The 21,932-nt window shown below is 42.1% G+C and overlaps 3 protein-coding genes across 5 annotated transcripts; 2 read left to right on the top strand and 1 right to left on the bottom strand.

The window, feature by feature from the left end:
- Positions 1-94: 94 nt before the first annotated feature.
- On the top strand, positions 95-18,211 carry LOC148404353 (palmitoyltransferase ZDHHC5-B-like). Of its 3 annotated transcripts, none has more exons than XR_015859263.1 (12): positions 95-253; positions 3,164-4,527; positions 5,313-5,434; positions 5,520-5,677; positions 7,498-7,670; positions 7,792-7,894; positions 7,999-8,090; positions 8,219-8,351; positions 10,579-10,687; positions 10,783-10,889; positions 11,654-12,707; positions 13,639-18,211. XR_015859263.1 is itself a non-coding variant. In XM_088379893.1 (12 exons), the coding sequence occupies exons 2-12, from the start codon at positions 4,379-4,381 to the stop codon at positions 13,742-13,744; spliced, it is 2,184 nt and encodes a 727-aa protein (XP_088236019.1). In that variant the 5' UTR covers positions 95-253; positions 3,164-4,378; the 3' UTR covers positions 13,745-18,211. The 3 variants fall into 3 exon arrangements, 2 of the variants coding, with proteins under 2 accessions (XP_088236019.1, XP_088236027.1); XM_088379893.1 differs by having other exon boundaries at positions 11,654-12,585; XM_088379901.1 differs by lacking the exon at positions 95-253 and adding an exon at positions 936-1,057 and having other exon boundaries at positions 11,654-12,585.
- On the bottom strand, positions 16,262-19,004 carry tmx2a (thioredoxin-related transmembrane protein 2a). Its single transcript, XM_088379937.1, has 8 exons — positions 18,744-19,004; positions 18,560-18,620; positions 17,777-17,890; positions 17,555-17,631; positions 17,359-17,465; positions 17,152-17,217; positions 16,869-16,998; positions 16,262-16,791 (listed from the first exon to the last, which is right to left on the bottom strand). The coding sequence occupies exons 1-8, from the start codon at positions 18,930-18,932 to the stop codon at positions 16,621-16,623; spliced, it is 915 nt and encodes a 304-aa protein (XP_088236063.1). The 5' UTR covers positions 18,933-19,004; the 3' UTR covers positions 16,262-16,620.
- Positions 18,675-21,898, top strand: pmf1 (polyamine modulated factor 1). The gene is made up of 5 exons (XM_088379938.1): positions 18,675-19,323; positions 20,143-20,248; positions 20,949-21,049; positions 21,278-21,473; positions 21,741-21,898. The coding sequence occupies exons 1-5, from the start codon at positions 19,115-19,117 to the stop codon at positions 21,804-21,806; spliced, it is 678 nt and encodes a 225-aa protein (XP_088236064.1). The 5' UTR covers positions 18,675-19,114; the 3' UTR covers positions 21,807-21,898.
- The last annotated feature ends 34 nt before the right edge of the window (positions 21,899-21,932 follow it).

Here is a 21,932-nt window from a genome sequence, read left to right as displayed (position 1 = left end):
AATTGTTTCGATATTGTTAAAATTTTGATGCAAATAGAAAAGTGCACAATGATGTTTCGGAACAGTTTCGTAAGACCACGCCCCCGGCTCCTGGTTGGCTACTCGCCCCACCTGGAGGACCAGCATACAATGCTCCTTTTCCGGGATTCCGTTGTCGGCCTAGGCGAGCTAAGCGATATGCTATCGGCTAACTGAGGTTGGACCGAAACTACTCTCATCAGTGAGCAAGACCACTCACCATTTTGTTGTTTAGGTACGTGTGGCTTTTTCCCCCTCAATACCTGCGGTAAAGGCTGTTGAATATTTGATGAACGGTGGCAGCCAAAGAGGCGATGTCGAGAGTGTGAAGGTTTCATTGCTCGTCGGCTAACTCCGTTAGCGTTTGCTCTCGCCAAAACTTTCGAGGCAAGGTAAAGCGCAACGAATCATTGAGCAGGGACTGCGTGTAAAACCTGTTGTTTTTGTCATCTGGGATCACACATCGGGTCGTTGGTTATTGCGGTAATTTGATGTTTTTTTTTGCGTTGCTTGATGATGATGATGCCGAACACTGCCCTGGCCTGTTCAACGCCAGCTCTCTATTAGGACAGATCATTGAATCATGGCGCTAGTTTGATCTATCAAACAGTGTATATTTATGTTGGACTGAACACAGCACAGGGTTGTTTGGCAATCTTTAAGCATGAGACTAATTGAAATTTTACATGACTAGACGCCTGGTGACGTGACCGTTAGCTTCAGCTGTGAATTGTTGCGGTAACATGACGGGCGACGCAGAGATTTTAGGATTAACATCCATTATAGTGGAGGGATGGTGGGATTTGGTGTGGGGCAGATGAGATGATTAACAACAGACAGTGTCACAGTGTCAGTACGACAGCTCCGCGTTTGTCCCAACTCGGTTGTTTGGAAGAGGGGCGTGTCCAAACGATCAGATTACGCTTGCTCCTCCAGATCCGTTTTCATTGGCGTTTTCACACCGCACGAACGAGTTTTTCATCTTGCGACCGCGGGGACGCAAACGACGTCCACATAGACGACGACATTCCAAATGAGGGTAACATTTAAACCCAATACCGAAAATGGATTGATGGAAGGACAAATGGTTTAGAAGCGATTCCATTCACTCACACTGATTTTTAACATTAAGGGATTGTGGATCGTGGATTGTGAATGCCGCTTGAATGCCAGTAACTAGGGGATCTTAATGCATAGTCCTTGTACAAGTGTATTTCTTTAACTGTGTCTTAACATTTTAATAACGACTCAATGTGGTAAGGAAGTGATGGTGAAATCAATAGTGACTCATCTTTCAGAAGTTAATCTTCCTGTGAAGTGCTTGTCAAAGTTTTGCTTCGTTAGGTGTCCCAAAGTGAACGAATATGTAATATGATCCGTAATTTGCCGTTGAGTACTGTAGAATGTGTTTGTACTGTGTATGACTTATCAAGGAAGTTGTCTGCAGCGAAATGTTGTAGAACATCCAATGTCAAAAGTATTTGTGTTCCGTGAGGCTGGTTGACTTACAAATTGTTCTCATTTCGAAGCAAAACTATCAAGAGGAGATTAATTCCCAGCTAAAACCATCACAAAACCAATCAACTTTATGAGCTGTGCTTCAAGGAATATTACATTTTTACTAAAAGATTGCCAGTGTCATTTACATGCAAAAGAAAAGCAAAACTACTCACCTGACAGGTACATAAAATGTTTTATTGATTCAGCTAGAATGAATTACGCTAAGTGAAAGTGCATTTGTTAGCAACAATTCATTTGTGTGTATAAATTGGTAATGCTTATACTGTATCTGCCAGCCAGTTCGTTTTCCTGTCACAATAAGGTCAATGTCTGGGTCTATCATTACCATCACACTTAGCTTTGTCATTATTGTATTTTTGTTTGGTGGCATCATAAATAAAACACAACAAAGCCAAATAAGAAGCCACAATGTTACTCAGTCTGTCTTTCAGATCAGACCTGGGCAAAGCATGACACCCCAACCCACCCCCACTCTGCCCAACTCCCAGTGTGCTTTTATTTTAAAAGTTGTGCTTTTTATTTGCGCAAATGCGAGTACAAGTGAGGTCACAAGTAAGGGCAATGACTTGTCTGAAATGTTGAGACCTTTTTCGCTATATTTAGCCACCTTTCAGACTCCTCCAACAACAATTTCCCCCCCAAAAAGACAACATAATGTTAGCAACATTCTTATTTACGGCATGGCGAATGGAAGGGCGCCAAGAACATTCGGCCTGATAATACTGTAAAAGTGCAAATCTTCAATTTCATGTACTGTGCTTTTTGGCTGTATTATAAGTAATCATTGTATCTGTTAATATGATACTCTACTTCCCACATGACTGCATTTTCGAGTCCTGACAGGGAACGGCTTACATGGGTTGGAGCTTGGTCCACGGAATTTCGATTTTTAAATTGTAAATATTTAACTTTAATGCCTGCTTATAATTTTGTCTGAAATATGTATTTCCTAATCTATACCAGTGCTTACATTGCATATCTACATGCTTAGCAATTTATTGAAACAAGACAGTATGATTTTTCAAAACACTATGAAATTGGTCAATTATGCACGAAATGTAATTTGATTGACACTGACATCTAAAAACACCACCTTCACTGGACAATGATTGTTCACATGTGGAAACACAAGCACATGGGAACCATGTCCGCAGGTCATCTGCGCTATGGCATTTCTCACATAGTGAAGATGAGTTTATATAATAGGATGGGCTTATGGATTACATTTACTAGTTACATTTTAATAAAAACAATTTCAATCCTTTTGGTCTTGATCAGACTTGATACCTGTATTTTAGAATTGGCACCAAGTTGTGAGCCCTGCAATATTAACAACTTGTCTGTGACTCATGTTTGGATCCAAACTCACGAGTTGACAATTAGTTACCCAAGGAGAAGAATCACAGTCTTAGCTGACATTATGAATGGTGATGATGGTTTGAACACCCACATTTCCTTTGACTTGTGTCGTTTTTCTGGGAAATTGTATTAACTACATTCTAGTAAAAGCACAAGTCTTTAAAGGCTCTTTTGTTTATGTTACTGTGCAAGAGAAACATCGAGATAGATAACCATTCATATTCACAGTGACATTTTCTTTTTCTTGTTTTTTTTTTTTAAACAGCGACTCCCTTCAATCTGCCATCACAAGGCGTGGAGGAATAACATCACGAGGACAATCTATAAGGACAAACATGCATTAGACTATGTAGCTGCCATGATGCAGATGGCCGTGTTTCAAAGCTGCACAATGGGAGAGAAGGTCAACGTGCAGAGAACGTGGAGGTGGGAGAGGTTTCTACATCCAGGCCTGGTTTCTACATCCAGTAACGCTCCAGTGACGTGCTCAGGGCTTCTTTTTGGAAAGAGTTGATTTCTTTGTGGGTTTTTTTTGTTTGTTTTTTTGTTTGTTTTTGGGGTGTGTTTCATCTTCTTTTGCCACATTGACACACAAACCGACGGCAGTGCTCTCAAAGAATCCGGAATGGACTTGGCTGGAACTTAGACTACAATAGAGACTACAATAGCATTTTAGCAACTTTCCAAAGTAACCTTTGGACTTGGATTTTGACTTTTCTTCAGTTGTATATCGCTGCTGACAGTTCGACAGTGTGGAACTGTCCCGCCTGCAGCCCTCAGCCATCCTCAGCTTCCCCCTCCCACCCAGTGCCTAAACAAGCCCCCTCGGGACAATCACACAAGTCATCAGCAGCTACCGTGCTCAATACTTTGCTTGTTTTCCTCCATGTGCATCTGCTCTCTGCCTGCTGGCCCTTCATCCGCTAAATCTTTAATTTTCTGCTCCCTTACTTTGAGATTTTCTTTTTCATTTTTTTTCCCCCCAAGCCAGACAATTGGAGTTTGAGCACAACGATTGCAATTTATTTGAAAACGTCTAAGTCTGCGCTTTTCTACGCACAAGCTGGGGTGTTACGGCTAAGACTTAATTACCTTCTTGCACCCAACGCAGTACCATTGAAGCCATACAAAAATATTTATGAATTTCCTATACATATTTTTGTATCACATTGCTCCTGCTTTTTTATGCCTAAATTATAGTCCTGCATAGAAAAATTTATATTTACATACAATCTACATGCAAGTGGAACTGTATATTGCTGTATGAAAAAAAAAACATATATTTGAGCGATCGTTATAGTGCTGTGAAGTGTTGCTGACTGTTTTTCCGTTCATATATGCTGCTTTGCTTCGGGTCAACCCATGGCCTCTCCCAAACAAACACCATATTTGTCATATTAACTAGTAGAGCAGCCTTTCAAATAGGTAGACTGTAGAAATCTACCTCTCACCTGGTCTTCCTCCAACTGCTCCATCTCTGATGCCGGGCTTCAGCAGTGGGGGTGTCGGGGGAGGAGTGGCTGGCCAGGTTTCCGCTCCTCCCCGCCCCTTTAGACCCAGCCGATATGTCCCGGTGTCTGCAGCCACCACTTTCCTGGTCGGATCCACCACCCTCTTCTTCTGCTTCACGTGAGTCTATTGCTGTCCACATACTGTAAATTAAACTATACACGGTGCGATGTGTCCTAGGGCTGTTCGATTATGGGTCAAAATCAAAACCATAATCACGATTAATCTGTTAAATTTTAAAATTATGATTATTTGCACAATTATGTTTTTGAAATTGGAAAAGCATTTATGGAACATGTTTGGAACCGTATTTATTGAACATATTGAGTTGCGCAGGCACATCTCAGAACGGAAACCGCAAATAATCATTTGTCCTCAATCATATGAATTTTGAGATCGTCTGGAGCCAAAATCGTGATTAAAATTTGATTAATTGAGCAGCCCTAGTATATCCTCTCTGCATGTGTGAAGTGTATTATTGGTAACGCTGAATACCTCTTGCGTTGTGTTTGTATTCTGTTTACAGCATGTTGTGTGCAGTCTTTCATATTTGGACCCACAAATTGTTGGTAGAACTGTTTAACCTTTTATGGATTCAAATCCCTTTCCCTGCAAGCTGTGTACAGACAGAAAGCAAAAACAAGTTTTGGGAGTGTTATCTCAGTCCGTCTGTCTGTCTCAAGAGATTCCGCATTTTTAATCTCACTTCAGGCCCCTGTCTTCCTCTCAAGACTCTTCCCCCGTGTACTTGAGTGGGTTTTGTGTGGGTAGAGAAGTCTAGGAAGTCCACAAATCAAGAATTTGAATCCTTTCCAAATCCTTATGGACCTGTGCGGGGTAAATGACTGATACATTCTGCTAGTTTGTTAAAGTGACAATGTATTTTTCCTGCTCTTGCCTCGTAGCTGTCCGTGGTTGTACGACTATTTCTCCGCCGTCATTCCTGTTTATGTTGCCGTGATCTTCCTCTTCACGCTGGCCAACTTCTGCATGGCTACGTTCATGGATCCGGGAGTCTTCCCTCGAGGTGAACCCAAGTTAGATTTTTTTTTTCAGATGTGCATAAGGAGTAGTTGTAAACATCTTAGCTTTTGTCGTCACCCCCTCTCTAGCGGAGGAAGATGAGGACAAAGAGGATGATTTCCGCGCTCCGCTCTACAAGACAGTGGAAATCAAGGGCATCCAAGTGCGCATGAAGTGGTGCTCCACCTGTCGCTTCTACCGACCCCCGCGATGCTCCCATTGTTCGGTCTGCGACAACTGTGTAGAGGTATGCGCTCAACACAAGACTCGCATTGGATCACTTGCTTATCCTAAAAGTCCACCTAATTTGTATGTTGCTCATATTTGCCGTTTGGAGTGCATCAAAAACTGAGTGCTAGTGCGCACACTTGGCCGCATTAACTCGGGACACGGTGCTTATATTTATATTAAAATACATTAGACCGTAATTTTCGGACTAAAAGTCCCTCCGGAATACAGGTCGCATTAGCCATAAAATGCACAGTAACGTGAAAAAAAACATATATAAGTCGCTCTGGAGTTCAAGTCGCATTTTGGGGGAAATTTATTGGACAGAATCCAACACCAACAGACATGAACGAGCAACAACAGGCTAAACGATACGGTATGCTAACGTGACATAAAGACAAACGAAGAGCTGAGAACGGGCCTGACGTAACATTCAGAGTTATTCAAAATAACTATTACATAAATAACACGTTTATAAAACCATCTGTGTCACTCCAATTCATTAAATCCATCGATCGTCCTTTATGGAAACGATGCAGCGTATGCGCCGCGCCGCTGACGTCTAAATATTCCACAGACCCATATAACGATATATAAAGTATATATCAAATAATAAATAACATAAACAACAATATAATCAAACCATCTGTGTCACTCCAAATCATTAAATCCATCGATCAAATTCCTCGTCCTTTGTCACCAACGCCGTGCGTGCGCCCTACGTCAGCCTCGTCGTTATTCCACAGATCTAGTATATAACTATATTGTAGCGTTAACAAAGTACAAGGAAAGACGTGGGTTTGGTAAACGTCTCTTTATTTAACAAAACGAGTTCAACGAGCCAACAAGTACTGAACTGTAACGATAAAAACATATACAAGTTGCTATACAAAATAAAATATATCAAATAACTATAACATAAATAGTTCACTACCACACGGCCCCAAGCACTGGCGTCGACTTCCAGGTGTGTGGCGGCGTGAACTACCATCGCCGCAGGTGGCACTTCCAGCCACGGAGGTGGAAGAGAGCTCCATAGAATAGGACCGGGCGTGCGTAAAAGCCATGTCCGAGCCCCATACACCGTCCCTGGACAGCCACCTGGCCGAGCGCCGGCCCCCGACTTCAATCCACGGAGGTGAAAGAAAGCGCCGTAGAGTAGGACCGGCCGTGCGTAAAAGCCATAATAGTTTTTCAAACCTTCTGTGTCACTCCAAATCATTAAATCCTTCAAACTCTTCGTCCTCCGTGTCACTTACAAACAAAGCCGCTAATGATGCCGGTAGCACGTGGGGCCCTTCGTCAGCCCATGATCGAATCTTTGTCGTTTATGTAAACAACCGCCGCGCCGCGCCACTGACGTCACTTGAAACTCAAATTACAGTAATCCCTTGCTACATCGCAGTTCGTTTATCGCAGTTTAAGTTTTTTTTTATTATTATTTTTTTTTTAATTTTGAAAATTTGTTAAAAAATTCACATATAAGTCGCTCCTCAGTATAAGTCGCCCCCCCCACCCAAACTGAAAAAAAAACGCGACTTATAGTCCGAAAGTTACGGTACATACAATTACATAGTAGTTTTCAGTGCATGAGGGATTTTTCTGACCATTTGGTGATATTTTGGTAGTATTGATAAGTTTGGTCATAATTGACCCTCGTGAGGGTAAGCGTTTCGGAGGGAGGGAGGGATGAATGGATGGCTAGGTGTGATAAGGCATTTTCATCTTTAATATGAACTGTGTTTTGCCTGCATTCAATGTACATTTGGATAAGGTTGACTTGTGGCTGGACTATATCCTGGAGTCCTGGTTCTATTAAATTCTCCTCTGCTCCATCAGGACTTTGACCACCACTGTCCATGGGTGAACAACTGTATTGGTCGGCGCAACTATCGCTACTTCTTCCTCTTCCTGCTGTCACTCACCACCCACATCGTGGATGTTTTTGGCTTTGGCCTCGTTTATGTGCTGCACCACCGCCAGCAACTCGACACACCACATGCTGCAGTCACGTATCCTTAACTATGTGTCCAAAATGTAAATGACAGCACTCTTTCCTGATTTTTTTCTATTCTCGTGTTTGCTTTTGTTGGGGTTCGGTTTGATATGTCTCCTTAGCTTCTGCCCCACCAGTATGGCTGTGATGTGTGTTGCTGGTCTGTTTTTTGTCCCAGTTGCTGGCCTGACTGGGTTCCATATTGTGCTAGTGGCTAGAGGTCGGACCACAAATGAGCAGGTATGTACAAGTTGGCATGATTTGTTTGTGTCATTTTAAGAATTGCGGATATAACACCTAATGAATGTTACATTATTCCTCCTCCCATCTCTCGCGCTCTTTAGGTGACAGGAAAGTTTCGTGGAGGTGTTAACCCCTTCACCAACGGCTGTGTTAGGAATATTTCACATGTACTTTGCAGCTCACTGGCACCCAGGTTAGTCTTACTTTTGAAAGTCTCTTTTTATTTTTCCTCTGGATTGTCCCTCTTTTTCTTTCCTTCCTCTCTCACTTTTCTAGTCGAAATAACGAGTGTCATCTGACATTGGTGTTTCCTTTGTTCAGATATACGGGTCGTTCCCGCAAGCCTCAGACAGTTGAACTACAGCCCCCTTTCCTCAGGCCGGCTCTCACGGAAGCACAGCTCGAAGCCAAGGTCCTGGACAATGGTATCCAGAATGATCGACACAGCACAAGAGTGAGTACGGTGAACACCTGCAGACTATTCCCTACATCGAAAATATGCAATGGTACCATGGCCTGGTCTTAGCACTTAAGTTTTTCCAACATACGAGCTGTCGCTTGGCAGATTTATTCTGCTGTGACATGGCCAAACTTCTGTGTCACAATCAGTTTCCTTCAAATCTTGAAAAAGCAGCCAAATGGTTGCAGCCTGTTAAACACAGTCTGTTCTATCAATTGCAGAAGGTGGATACACAAATTAATTTTACCGTATTTTCCGGACTAAAAGTCGCTCCGGACTATAAGTCGCACCAGCCATAAAATACCCCAAAAAGTGAAAAAAAACATATATAAGTCGCTCCGGAGTATAAGTCGCATTTTGGGGGCAATTTATTTGACAAAATCCCACACCAAAAACAGTCGTGAACGAGCAACAACAGGCTAAACGATAGCAACAACAGGCTAAACGATAGGTATGCTAACGTGACAAACACAAACAAAGAGCTGAGAACGGGCCTGACGTAACATATAGAGTGATTAAGGACAACTATTACATGAATAACATGTTTATAAAACCATCGGTGTCACTCCAGTTCATTAAATAGCAACAACAGGCTAAACGATAGGTATGATAACGTGACAAACACAAACAAAGAGCTGAGAACGGGCCTGACGTAACATATAGAGTGATTAAGGACAACTATTACATGAATAACATGTTTATAAAACCATCGGTGTCACTCCAATTCATTAAATAGCAACAAGAGGCTAAACGATAGGTATGCTAACGTGACAAACACAAACGAAGAGCTGAGAATGGGCTTGACGTAACATAGTTATTAAAGAAAACGATTACATGAATAACACGTTTATAAAATCATCGGTGTCACTCCAATTCATTAAATCCATCGATCGTTCTTTGTCAACAATGGGTGCGCGGCTGAGGGCGCTTGCACTTTAAAATATTCCACAGGCTCATATAACGATAAGCTATATTTCAAATAACTATAATAATATTATCAAACCATCCGTGCACTTTAAATCCATTAAATCCATCGATCAAATTCCTCGTCCTTTGTCAACATCGCCGCGCGTGCGCCCTGACGTCAGCCTCGTCTTTATTCCACAGATCTAGTATATAACTATATATATATATTATAAGTGCAAGGATAGACGTGGGTTTGGTAAATGACTCTTTATTAAACAAAACAAACTTCCAAGCGTGTGGCGGTGTGGACTTCCAGACACGAGAGCTCCATGGCATAGGACCGGGCGTGCGTAATGGCCATGTCCGAGCCCCATGCACCGTTCGCGGACAGCCACTCGGCCGAGCGCCGGCCCCCGACTCAGTAGAGTAGGACCGGGCGTGCGTAAAAGCCATAATAGTTTTTCAAACCTTCTATGTCACTCCAAATCACTTCTAAGTCCTCCAAACTATGAAAAAAAACGCGACTTATAGTCCGGAAATTACGGTACCTTCCGTCATTTAGTGGAAGAGCATTGTTGGTCTCTCGCTATATATCGCCAGCGTGATCACATTTTGTAGTAAATGCAAAAGTTTGAGATGTCTGTTTTTGTTTTTACTTGGTTTATTTGATTGGGACCGATACAAAAACAGGCAAATTGTATCATCAGAGTCTATTGTGTGAATTGTATTGTTGCTAATAGCAAACGTTAATTGGCAGTGCTCGTTTTTTGTTGGCGCTCCTTGAATGAAATTCATGTATAGTAAAAAAAAAAAATAATAATAATAATAATTAAATGTCACGAGGTAAGTTCTATAACGTCATACCATATGTGTGAAGTGTAAGTGTGTGTGCCAGTGCGTAAAGGCATGTGCTAGCGTGTTATTTAGGTCAGTTGCTAGCTAACGTTATTGGTGAGCCTTTTGTAAATGCAGTTTGTCTATGCCAAATAAATGTCGTTTATGTAACATTGGTTCATGATTGTATACATGCTAGATGCATACTGGTGATGATTTATTATCCTTTTATGATCCTCTTTATATGGTATTAAGTGATTTGCCGCTCTGCTATGGCAACTATACGCAATTACAAACCCATGTTGGAATGGTGGGCACAATCATTTTGCTATTTGCAGCAGGACTTGGTCCCTATCACATGCCTAACAGCTGTGGTTTAATATTTTTTATGCACGCAGGAAATAGGTAAAATCTGGTTTTGAGTGAGAAGCTGCAGTTTAATTTCCAACATGGTTGTTCGCCCCTGCGCTTGTCATTTCAGTCAAAGAGCAGTTTGGATCAAATGGAGAGCCAGTCGGCAGACACGGAGCCTCCACCTCCCCCGAAGCCAGAGCTTCGTTACCCTGGGCTGCCTCGTGGTGACGCTGAGGGTAAGACACGCTTGCACGCACACACATAGATATCGTAACCAAGTTGAGATAGTTTTCTTTCATAATGACACACTCTCCATGTTTCGCAATTGCAGAAAGCAGCCTGTTGACAGAAGGTGTGCCCACACAGCCCATGTACAAGTATCGACCTGCATACAACAGCCCAGGAAGGAACCACAGTGCCCACACACATACCGGCAAGGTACTCTTTTTAAGAGTAAAATAAGGGGACTGTGAAGTTTTAAATACCAACATAAGCTCTAAAAGTGTTCAATTGGAGCCTGTGATTTAGCTTAGACAAGAAGTTAAAGCTGAACTGGAAAAAAAATCTCTTTAGGACTCGCATTCCTTTGCATTTATCTTCTACTTATGATGTATTCCCAAATGCTTTGGAAACTATTACTCCCTCGTCTCGCTGATGTCCTTTGTGGTTAACACCAAGCCCCTCTTTTTTGTTGTTGTTGTTTTTACTTGAAATTGATCATTCAGTGGCCATCGGTTGATCAGTAAGTCCTCAGCAAGTGTCATGTGTGTTTCCCTTTGCCAGTCTGTGTGTTGAAGTGGATCTTGCCCTTCCCCCTAAAGTGCATTGACTGGAATGTGTAGTCAACGTACTGTGTATTTCCATCGCTGTCTTTGACATGCAACGTCAGTGCCTGTTCGAACCAGTCAATGTTTCCAATGCAGTAGTGTGATGATGATGATGGAGTAGAGCACAGATTAAGCATCCAACCCCCCACCCCCCTCCTTTGTCCACCACCACTCTTTTCTTCCTGTTGGAATCTGTCGGACAAACTGTGTTTCTATGCTGCCTCTGCAAATTTTCCTGTGGTAACGTGGGGATTTGGTCTTTCTTCATCCTCTCCTCACTCATCATCCTCATCACGTTCCCTCCCCCACCCTCTCTCCTGTGTACACCTTCCCCTACTGTCTGTATATCTGTCTCTCCTCCTCTGCTCTCCTCAGGTGATCCGCGGGGAGAGTCTCGACTCTCCGTCTCCCTCTATCCTTCACTCCAGCCGCCACCCCAGTTATCGTTCGGAACCGAGCAGCCTGGACGGGACCACAGTGGTGGTGGGTGGTGCGGGAGCGTTCAGAGGGGGAGGGGAGAGGGGTGAGGGCCCCGGAGGATTAGGCAGGACTGTCGGTGGCGTGTCGGGGGGTATGTCAGGTTATTCCCTGACCGGGCGCTCTCACACGTCATACCCATCCTCTCTGGTTCTGTCCACTGGGGGCTCCCACTCCTCCAGCTTGCGCTCAGCGCACATGGCACACAATCCTCTGGCCACCCTCCAGTCAGAAGGCACTACAGACACCAGCTACAAAAGTCTGGCTAACCAGACCCCTCGGAACGGCAGTCTGTCCTACGACAGCCTGCTCACACCCTCCGATAGCCCTGAGTTTGAGTCTGCCGCCCATGAGTTGTCGCCGCAGAAGTCTCGTGCTCTGTTCCCTTCCTCGATGGGGGCTGCGGTCAGAGGCCAGCCGGAAGCGCTGTCCCCAAGTTCTCAGCTGCAGGGCTATACGTCACCTTTCCTCTCAGCTCAGCTCAGCCAGCAGAGGGAGGGCCATCTGCTGCAGGGCTCCGCCACTTTCTCCTCCCCTCACAGAGCCTACCTGCGTGCCGTCAGCCCGCCCCCTCTCTCTGGGCCTCCCGAGACGCTGCATCTGCTTCAGCATAACCACGACTCCTCCTCTTCCAGAGTTCCCCGTAACAGTGTGTCCTCCTCCTCCTCCCCGGGGGCTCGCTCGCCAGAGCCTCCTGTCTCCCCACCGCCTCGCGGCCTCTCCCTGGGCAAGTCCCAGTCTTACACTGGAGAGGCAGGGCCTCAGCACAAGCTTCGGGCCACCGTGGCGCTGGGAGGGGGAGGAGTCGGAGGAGGGCATCAGGCTCCACAGTGAGTAACGCTACGTCGTCTTCGCCACGCTTAGCCTGCTCCTCTTCCTTTTCCCTTTCTTCCTAATCTTCCTCTTCTTCCTCCCTACTTTGTGTCAGCCATCCTCTTCCTCCCTGATCTGTGTGAGTCTTCCTTAACCTCCTATAGTTTTCAGACAGACAGACATAAGGAGCATGCCGGCATGCGGACGTTTTCAACCAGTAGCTATTTTCTTTTGTCGTCCCATTCAAACCCTGTAGGTTTTTGAAGTTTAATAGGAGAGAAACCTTAAACTGTGTTCGGAATCACTCAGTGTCTACTATATGTGGTTCTCCTCAAAGATTTTGCGACCTCCAAAAACACCAAATGCTTCAGGTACCACTAACTTGACCAACATTGAAATTCAGGCCAAAATCTAGATGACATACCCAACCTAGTGTGAACAAAAAACAACGGTGTTTTGTGAAGTTTAAATATAACTGATCTGCATTGAGCATATATATTGGAGTTGCCAAAAAAAACGGAAGCCGTCTACTTCAATGCATAGTTTGAATGTTTAAGTCTGTCTTTCTTTGTGTATCATATTTTTAAAATGACTGCACAGTTTAGTGTTGTATAAATCAAGTCCACCATTTTGTAGTGCTATTTGAATGTGTGGTGACTGCAAAGTAAATCCATTGACAAATACTAAAAAAAAACAATGGTAACCAGAAAAGTAAAATACAGTAGAAAAAACATCAGCCGCCAATGAATGAGGGCAGTTATGCAAATATTGTGTAAAGTGTGTCATTTGTATTAATTTTGTGCATCATTTGTATTAATGTTATTGTAATTTCTAAATTTGTTTAAAATTATTGATGGAAGGTCCACTAGTTATATTTATGTCACATATGTAATTATTCTTCATTTGGCTTTAACTATATTGTCCGTGATACAGAGACCCACATATAGTGAGTAGGGAATGAGTGAATGATTCCGAATGCAGCCTTATTGTTTTTACTTTATTTTAAATATACTTGATGCTAGCACCTCTCACCTTCATTTGTCTTCCTTTCCCCATTGCTTTCCAATCAGATCGTCCTCTCGCACCATCTTGGCCAATCACACCACATCTAAATCAGGGGGCGGAGTGAAGAAGGTGACCGGTGTCGGAGGGACCACTTACGAGATATCGGTTTGAGTGACATGCACTCTTATTCCACTGAGGAGGAGAAAAAGATAAGTCACTGGACAACTTCCACTTGTCTCTTTTCTGAGCTGGATGTTATTCATGACTGCAGAGCCAAAAGCACCGTTGCGTGCGCAGCCGTCTGCCCGGTATCGACCGGCCTTTCCTTTTCAATCTGAACAAAGACTGCACGTGGCTCTTGCTTCACAGGCACAGAGCGTTTGGAGGCCGTTTCCTCAAGGACAGAAGTCGCACAGATACGGTTTGACGTGGTAACATTAGGACACAGTATTTTTGACCCCCGAGAGTGTCCTACTGAATTCTAAGGTGGATTTATGAGTGTTGACCAATGAGGACTGTCTATCTTATGGACCACACATCCTGTCGAGTAAAAAGCGTTGAGAGCATCCAACCTATAAAACACACAGTATCATTTTAGTTTTATAAGTCTTTGTTTTTAAATATGCTTTTATATAAACATGTAAGATCTTACAGATTATTAATGGGTCCCGTCATCAGGTGGTGAAGATGACTTATCGATGAGGGTGGCAAATGTATGTGTCTAATTGTTTATTTTTAATTACAAATGTGTTGCCTGTTTATAATTGACGGCTGCATCAGCCACTCGTGAGCTCTTGCCGGAATTGTCGTGATCCAAAGAGTCGACTTGGGGACGTGGCAAATAACTGAGCTTTATTTTCAAAAGCCACAGACAAATGTGGAGTGCAACGCATCTTCGTTGAATGTACCTGTGTAATGTTTTTGTGCTTGAGGCGTTATGCAAAATCAGTTTTGTAGCTTTAAGATCCTCGTCTGTCTTGTTTCCGATGCTAGCCGAACTGTTTTAGTCTTATCCATGGATGACCAGCCAGTTAGGGGCAGTGAGGGGTGGGCTTATTTATTTCACCAAACAGGAAAAACAAAACTTGTAGTTGCAAGCAAAACATGTCAAACCAGTCGCTTTGAGTTGTTTTCAAGGCTTGGATACGTTTTAAAGAATGAAATGTACTAGGGATGCACCGAAAATGTGTTGAAAACGGCCCCAAAATATACACTATTTTAGATTTTGGTCAAAAAAAAAAACCCATTGCAGACATGGTATTGCTCCTAGTGTTCGTACAAGATTTGCTTTTGCGCTTACATTCTCTTGTTGCGTCTGAATGGTATTTTCTCTCAGTCCAATTTGGTTCAGTGTAATAAGTTGCCTGAGTTAATTTGACTTTGGAACAAGGTGATGTGGGGGTGGACAGACAAAGTTAGCAGTGCGACACATCGCCTTGGTCTGCCACCAAGGACTGCCTCTGGTGGCCATGTGTGCATGGCTCGGAATTTCTGAATTCAGTTTTCAGTCATGGGTTTCCTCATATTTAGTTTCGGCCACAAATTTACATCTCGGTGCATCACTAGAATACACAGGACTGGTTTGCAATATTTTTTTTCTTCCTTTAGAACATTTATAGGGAAGCAAAGCACATTTTTATTTCTTTATTTTTTTTTTAACCTTTTCCTGACATTGTGTATAGCCGGTCTGATTATTATTATTTTTTAAAATATATACATAATAATTCACACTCAGGCGTTGTCTACTAGGTACAAGTGACTTGAAAACCCACAGCTAGAGAGGTGTTGTATAATTTTAAATTGTCCAATTCCTAATATTTAAGCCTCTGAACAGTCACTATTCCGATTTCTGCAGTATTTCATGACAGCAAAGTGGTTATTCATTCATTCATCCTCACAGGGTTTTGGATAATCAAAAAAAAAAAATTTGTTTTTAATTTGGAAAACAATGATCGAACCAGGAACTGAATCAGTTTAAAAAAAAAATCTGGTCAATACTTCAATCCCACTCGTTTGATATTGCGTAATTGTTTAGTTTTCACCAAACAATTTAAAATAAACAAATGGTAGGAAACCGGGGGGGGGGGGGGGGAACATAGAAAAATTCAATTGTATCCAGTTAAATGATGGAATCATTGATTGAACAATTGATTCAAAAAATATTTGACTGTCACAGCTGACTGAGGAAAAAAGATTTGCTCGAATTGGGCATTACAATTAATCAGTTTTTTTGTTTTACCCAATCAAGGACTTGGTTGAATTCAGCATGTGCACTTTTTTCAACCCAAAAGGAGCCTGATACTTTGAATTGTGGCAGGCTGTCTTTTTATCATGCACGTGATTCTTGTTCATGCCGATTGTTTCCCTGGTGCGCAAACATAACTTCTTTCGTAGCCCTCCCCAGGTCACAGTTGAGTCAACATTAATGGCAAAAGTTGCTTAAAAATAATTTAGCGAATCTAAATTACTTTCCTTCCGCTCTGGCCAAGGATGACGACCGCTGAACAATTCAAATTTGTGCAAGTATGTTGACAAGACTTATTGTGAGAGTAAATTGCTCATGTGGGATTGGAACGAGCTTCAACTATCTTAATACGTTTAAGACTTTTCCAAAATGGCCTTATCCAGATTTTTTTGAAGATGTCTTCTGAGAATAAAAAGGTCAAATTGATGAAACACAATGTGTGATGAAGCTTAACTATGAATATTTTAATGTTTTTGAAAGATGGGACATTAGTAAACACAAGTTCCACAACTGTACACAGTAGCGAGATGTTACGCAGCCAACAAACATTAAATACAAAACAAAAAAGTTATTTAAATAAGTTGACAAAACTTCCCTTGATCATTTCCACATCTTGCATGTTCACAATTAGGCTATCCAATTCAAAAACAGACCAGTGCACGGACGCACTCTTTTCACAATTTCTAAAGCAGTCTACATTCTATCTTATTAGCGGTTTTTCTGTTTAAAAAAATACTGGAAGGCAGGTCATCATTAGAAAAACAAAACGTACAGTAGATTGGTGAACCACACTTCTCAGTGTTCACTTGTCTTTCTTGCTCTCTGAGCTTTTCTCCTTTTCTCCAGTTACTAAATCAGGCTTCACCCCCTCTTGTTGGACATTACGCTGGTCTTCCTTCGAACCGCGACTCTTGTTCAGCTTCTTGGACTTCTGGAAGCGCTCATTGAGATCAAACTCTCTGATGATGTTTTCCTAACCATTGAGGGAAGAATATTAGTGGGGGCAGATTATGAGCTGCGATACTACCGTGGATCTCAAGGCACCCAAACCTCATTGAAAGTCCACGAAATAGCTCTGCCTTTACTGTCCACTGCTGGACGCCTCATAACTTCTTGGCCACCTTGGAATAGCACCAGTGAAGGTAGCTGCTTGGACAGAGGGGATGTGCTCACTTTGTACCTGGTCAAGAGGTAGTTGCGTTATTCATGCATTTCAATGAAAGATCCATAGATGGGATAGTAAAAGCATGCTTTACATTTGACGTGAACAAAATTATTAGGACATGAGGCCATTAGATCAAAAAGATGTGAAAATATAGTAGCTCGAAATTACCTTTGTGAAACCTCTCCGTAACGTCCAATATCCACCTTTCCAAACCTCAGCCCAGCGCAGTTGTACCTGAAGATACAGCAGACCACACAAACCCCTCAAAGCAGATTCAATTCAAGTCAAGCGTGCATTAAGTTGTGCAGCACGGAAGTCTAGCACCTCAGTTTTGTTTTCTAATTCGGATTAAAAGAGTGAAAAAGCATCTCTTACTTGAGCGAAAGGTCGGCATAGACCGGAGCAAAGGACTGGCAGTCAGAAGACCAGTTAGCATAGAATTCAACAATCCAGGTGACACGACTGTCTTTCTGTAACTCGTCCTGGAGGTGGGTAGGGAGGACATTCATACTCTCAACAGATTGAAGTGATCCATAACATTTCTAGAACTGACATATCCAAATGAACTCACATCAATGGTCTTGTCACTGAAGTACTTGATGTACTCAGGGCCCACGTATAGAGGCGGCTTGCATGTCATGACAAATGCTGGGAAGACAGGGAGACAGACTGACTTTTTCCCCCCCAATTAGGTTTATAGTTGTAGTAAATACATTTTTCATTATCATGTGCTTCCTGATTGACAATGATAAATGGAGAATATTCACGAGATGATTGTGATGATGCTACTGACCGACACACAGCGCGAGGTAGAGGATGCCAAGGCGAATGTCCAGCCGGAAAAAGAGGATTGTGTTGGCCACTTTGCTGAACAGGAACAAGTTTCCAATGTGCTGCTCCAAGGTGACTTACAAGACGGATGGGGGAAAAACAGTTGATACAAGGTCAAAAGAGAACCTTCAAGGGTAATGTTTACACAACAATGGGCTAGCTTGTTTGTAGTGGAGCACGTCCTGCATGTGGGAAGGTGACAACTGAAACGGTCACACATTAACACACATTGGTTAAAGAGTTACAAAAAATAGGACACAATTGACCTGTGTTAGAGTCTACAGTTTAGCATGCGATTGTTCCATTTAGAAAAATTCCGGTGCAAATATGGGCTTTAAGGAATACATTGAAAAATATATATAACAATTTCAACATAGATCATTGTTACGAGTTTTTTTTTTAAAAAAAAAGGGTTCATTCACTCGTTTTAAAAAAGGTTTATTCACTCGTTTTTTATTTATTTATCTGTGGTTGTTTAAGTGCTCAATAAATATAGTTGAGCTATAGCTTCCAAAATATTAGGTACTGTTTTACTGTTTGAGCTAATTCCAGTACAAGAGCTTGAGCAATTCTTCTTGATTCTCCCTTCACGAAGAATACAATTGTTTATAATACTTTGACTGGCATGTATAACCCACTATTTCCTCATGCATTCACTTTTATTTATTACATGTACCTAATGAATTGTCTAGTGGGGGTTGACAAACCAGTGTGTGTGTGTGTGTGGGGGGGGGGATATGCTTACTTGCTCGTCTGTTTTTCATCATCACTATGGCACTGAGGAACATGAGAATCTCCACTTCTCTCTATTGAGAAGAAAAAAAAAGGGACAAACGAGAATGTACGCAAAGTCCTTGGGCTGTAACAAGACTATATTTATTCGCTGCTTGCCAGCGTTATACGACCCGGCCCGGCCCTTCGGTGCTCACCCAGTCAAAGTCGCAGGAGTTGCCGTCCTCACGCTGCGTCGCCAGGTGCTCGCACAAACCAGGAGCCTTTCGGACAACCAAGAATGCGATCGTCATGAAGAAGGAGGTGATGTAATACGGTTTCAGCAGCCATTTGTAAATCTGGGGCAGGTGGTATAAGAAAGCGCAGACTCCAGTGATTAAACCCATTTCGGCCGAAGGGAGCTATCCAGCTGATCAAAGTCAGTCAACTGGAGGAAGTGACGCACCATTGCTTCCGCATTGCCCCGCATGCGCACAGCAAAGCAAACCCGAGTGTTATGGGGCTCGTGGCGTCCCGTAGTTTGGGCGCGGAATGCAAAACGTAAACAGAAAAAAACCGAGGACACAAAATGGACAACGAGGAACCAGCGGAAAAACTTTCAAATAACAGTTCTGCAACAGAACATCGCACGGATGAATCTACGGAGGTTTCATTACAGGCTGTAAAAGCAGAAGCAGTTTGTGATCCATCCCAAAATGATGAACCTCAAGGCAGCAGGCTGAAGTTGTACAACAAAGTCATTGAGAAAAGCCTCGAAAAATTCATGCACTTCGCTGGGTGAGCTACTATCATGTGATTTGGATTAATACAACGCTCTGTATTCGGATTTGCATGATTGTCCAATTCGTGTGAATAAAAGTCGAGCGGGGCCCTCTCTGCTGGCCTAAACTGAATTTCCGACATGGTATCCAGAATCGGAAATGCTGGCTGATATCAGTGGCCGATGCGATTCAACTCATTGAGACTGCTTCTTTAACCAATAACCAATCATTTTTCACATGACATGCCAGAGCGCTCAACCTGCCAACTTCAACTTGCAAATTCATTACATACATTAATGCATTGGTGTCAAACTAAAGGCCCGGGGGCCAGATACGGCCCGCCACATCATTTTATGTTGCCCGCGAAGAAAAAATCTGCTTCGACTTCATGGGACAATACTAAAATTACAGATTGTCCTCACTTTTACAAAATAGAAAAAATGCTCAAAATCGTTAGCATTCATTTTTTAAAAATTATTTTAAGTTTTTACTACTCTGATTTGAAAGCTAATTATTCATCAGTTTGTTGTGTAGCCTACACTGTTTACAATATAAGGCTTTGACAGTCGTAATGGCCCTCCGAAGGAAACTATGGCTATGATGCGGCCAGTGATAAAACTTTGTTTGACATCCTTGCATTAATGCGTTCTAGATGTGCTCAGGGTAAGCTTGATTTGGTCAACTAGAGGCCCAGGAACCATATACAGTACACAGCCTGCCATGATAATATGTAATATTATGAATAATACGTAACTTGCTGGAATTATAACAAGCAATGCACATCATCGTTTGCCATAAAAATACTATTTTAACGCTTAAATCTTTTTTTACACAGCTCCGACCGGTTTTCCAGCATGTTCCAACAGTTCTATAAGATGAACCATCAGAAGATGGAAAAAATTTATAAGCAGTTCGTTGATGAGTTGCAGAGAACTATAAAGGTAAGTGTAAATATGTCACACTCGTTATAGAGTCTTTATTTTTATTGCACTTTCGCAATAGTTTTTGCCGCATCAAAGCGCTTTACAAAAACAAAATAACACATCACATAAAACATTGGCAATACAAACATAACCGTCCCTTATTTTCCTTCAAACTGTTATATATGAGGAGAGGAGAAGAGAAATTCAGTGATTATCTATACAAATACAAACCTTCACTGTCAAAAACAATGTTTGTGTGAAAAGTAGGACTCAATAATATTGTACTTTATAACATCATGGAGCATAAGGATATTTATAAAGACTGCAAAGAATTAAAGTTTGTGCACCATCATTTAATGCGGCAATCTAATTCATTGTGCTCCTCTATCTGGAGTGCCTGTCTTGGCAATACTGCACAGTCATGCAGATGTAAACAAAGAAAAATAGACCTTCTTCTACAAATACAACAATTACTGTGTTTTGATGTTGGTCATGATGGTGGTACTTGGGGTTAAAACTTTTTTTAGAACCACTGTTGTACAGAAAAATATCGTATAGGTGAATTTCCGAATGGCGATTTGCAAATTGGTGAGGGTTTATGGTCATTTAGGCAAACTCGGTGACACATGTCTCGCGATGTTCATGGTGTTCTATATTTTACTAATTATGGTGTATTGTTTGGACACATAATTACTTGAGTGTTTCTTTCCATGTGAAGGATGATATCAGCAGACTGAACAAAGAAGCGAGACTTGAATCCAAACTCAATGAGCTGGACAAACTGGAAAGTGCCGCTAAAACTAACCCAGACCCTGCATGGTTGGTACACAAATACAGAGACTTGTTTTCTCTTTTTTTTTTGCAATTGTCTTGTGGAGGGTTTTTTTTTTCGGTAGAAAGGAGACTGTCTTCAACATTTCTTGCCCACTTATTGCCTTTTCTTGGTACAATGTAATATGTCGTTTACCATAGACTGTTGTCTATTTCTTTAGCAATGTTGTAAAAATTCAAATCATTCCGTACAACACTATCCACCTATCCTCTTAGGCGCCCATCGGGGGTTCCGGAACAAGACTTCAGCAGCTTTATAATTCCCTTGTATCAGAAGCAGGAGGCTTATTTGCAACGGGAGCTCAAAAAAATCCAAGCTGAGAATGCTGCCCTTGCACAAAAGGTTCAGGCTGGCAGGGAGAGAATTGCTCAGACTGAACATCTGATTTCAACAGCTGTTGCAGAGTGGGAGGTGAGAATGAAAAGTGGCAAAATGTTTCTTATGGGATCACCTGCGATCAACTGCACAAGCTTGTCATAACATTTCACAAGTGGCGGAGTGTTCTAATATTGTTAGAGGTGTAGGTGGGCATAAGAGATGTCTATATACATTTTGCCGATGATTGATCGCAGTTTTCTGACATTAAGTGAAGTTCTACTTTTTTAATAACTTTTGTTTACATTAACCATTTCAGATTGTTTTATTCCCCAACTTTTCTGTGTACTTCTGTGTTGACAGGCATCAGCCACCGAAATTGGAAGCCTGGCATCTTCATTATGCCCTGCAGATGTGTTTGATGTATGATCTTCATAATATTTGCTTGAGTTAACTGATATAACTGTATATATTTTTTTTCATGATTTTTTTGCTCAATTAAATAAAATTGGTGAAATGCATGCGCTTTTGTGATTTCTGAATCCGTAATTGTAT

The sequence above is a fragment of the Syngnathus floridae genome, chromosome 1 (genome assembly GCF_059516105.1).
Source record: "Syngnathus floridae isolate MCC-2025c chromosome 1, RoL_Sflo_1.0, whole genome shotgun sequence".
Lineage (NCBI taxonomy): Eukaryota > Metazoa > Chordata > Actinopteri > Syngnathiformes > Syngnathidae > Syngnathus > Syngnathus floridae.
Note: the sequence above shows the minus strand (reverse complement) of the source record. Positions and strands in the feature narration are given on the sequence as shown.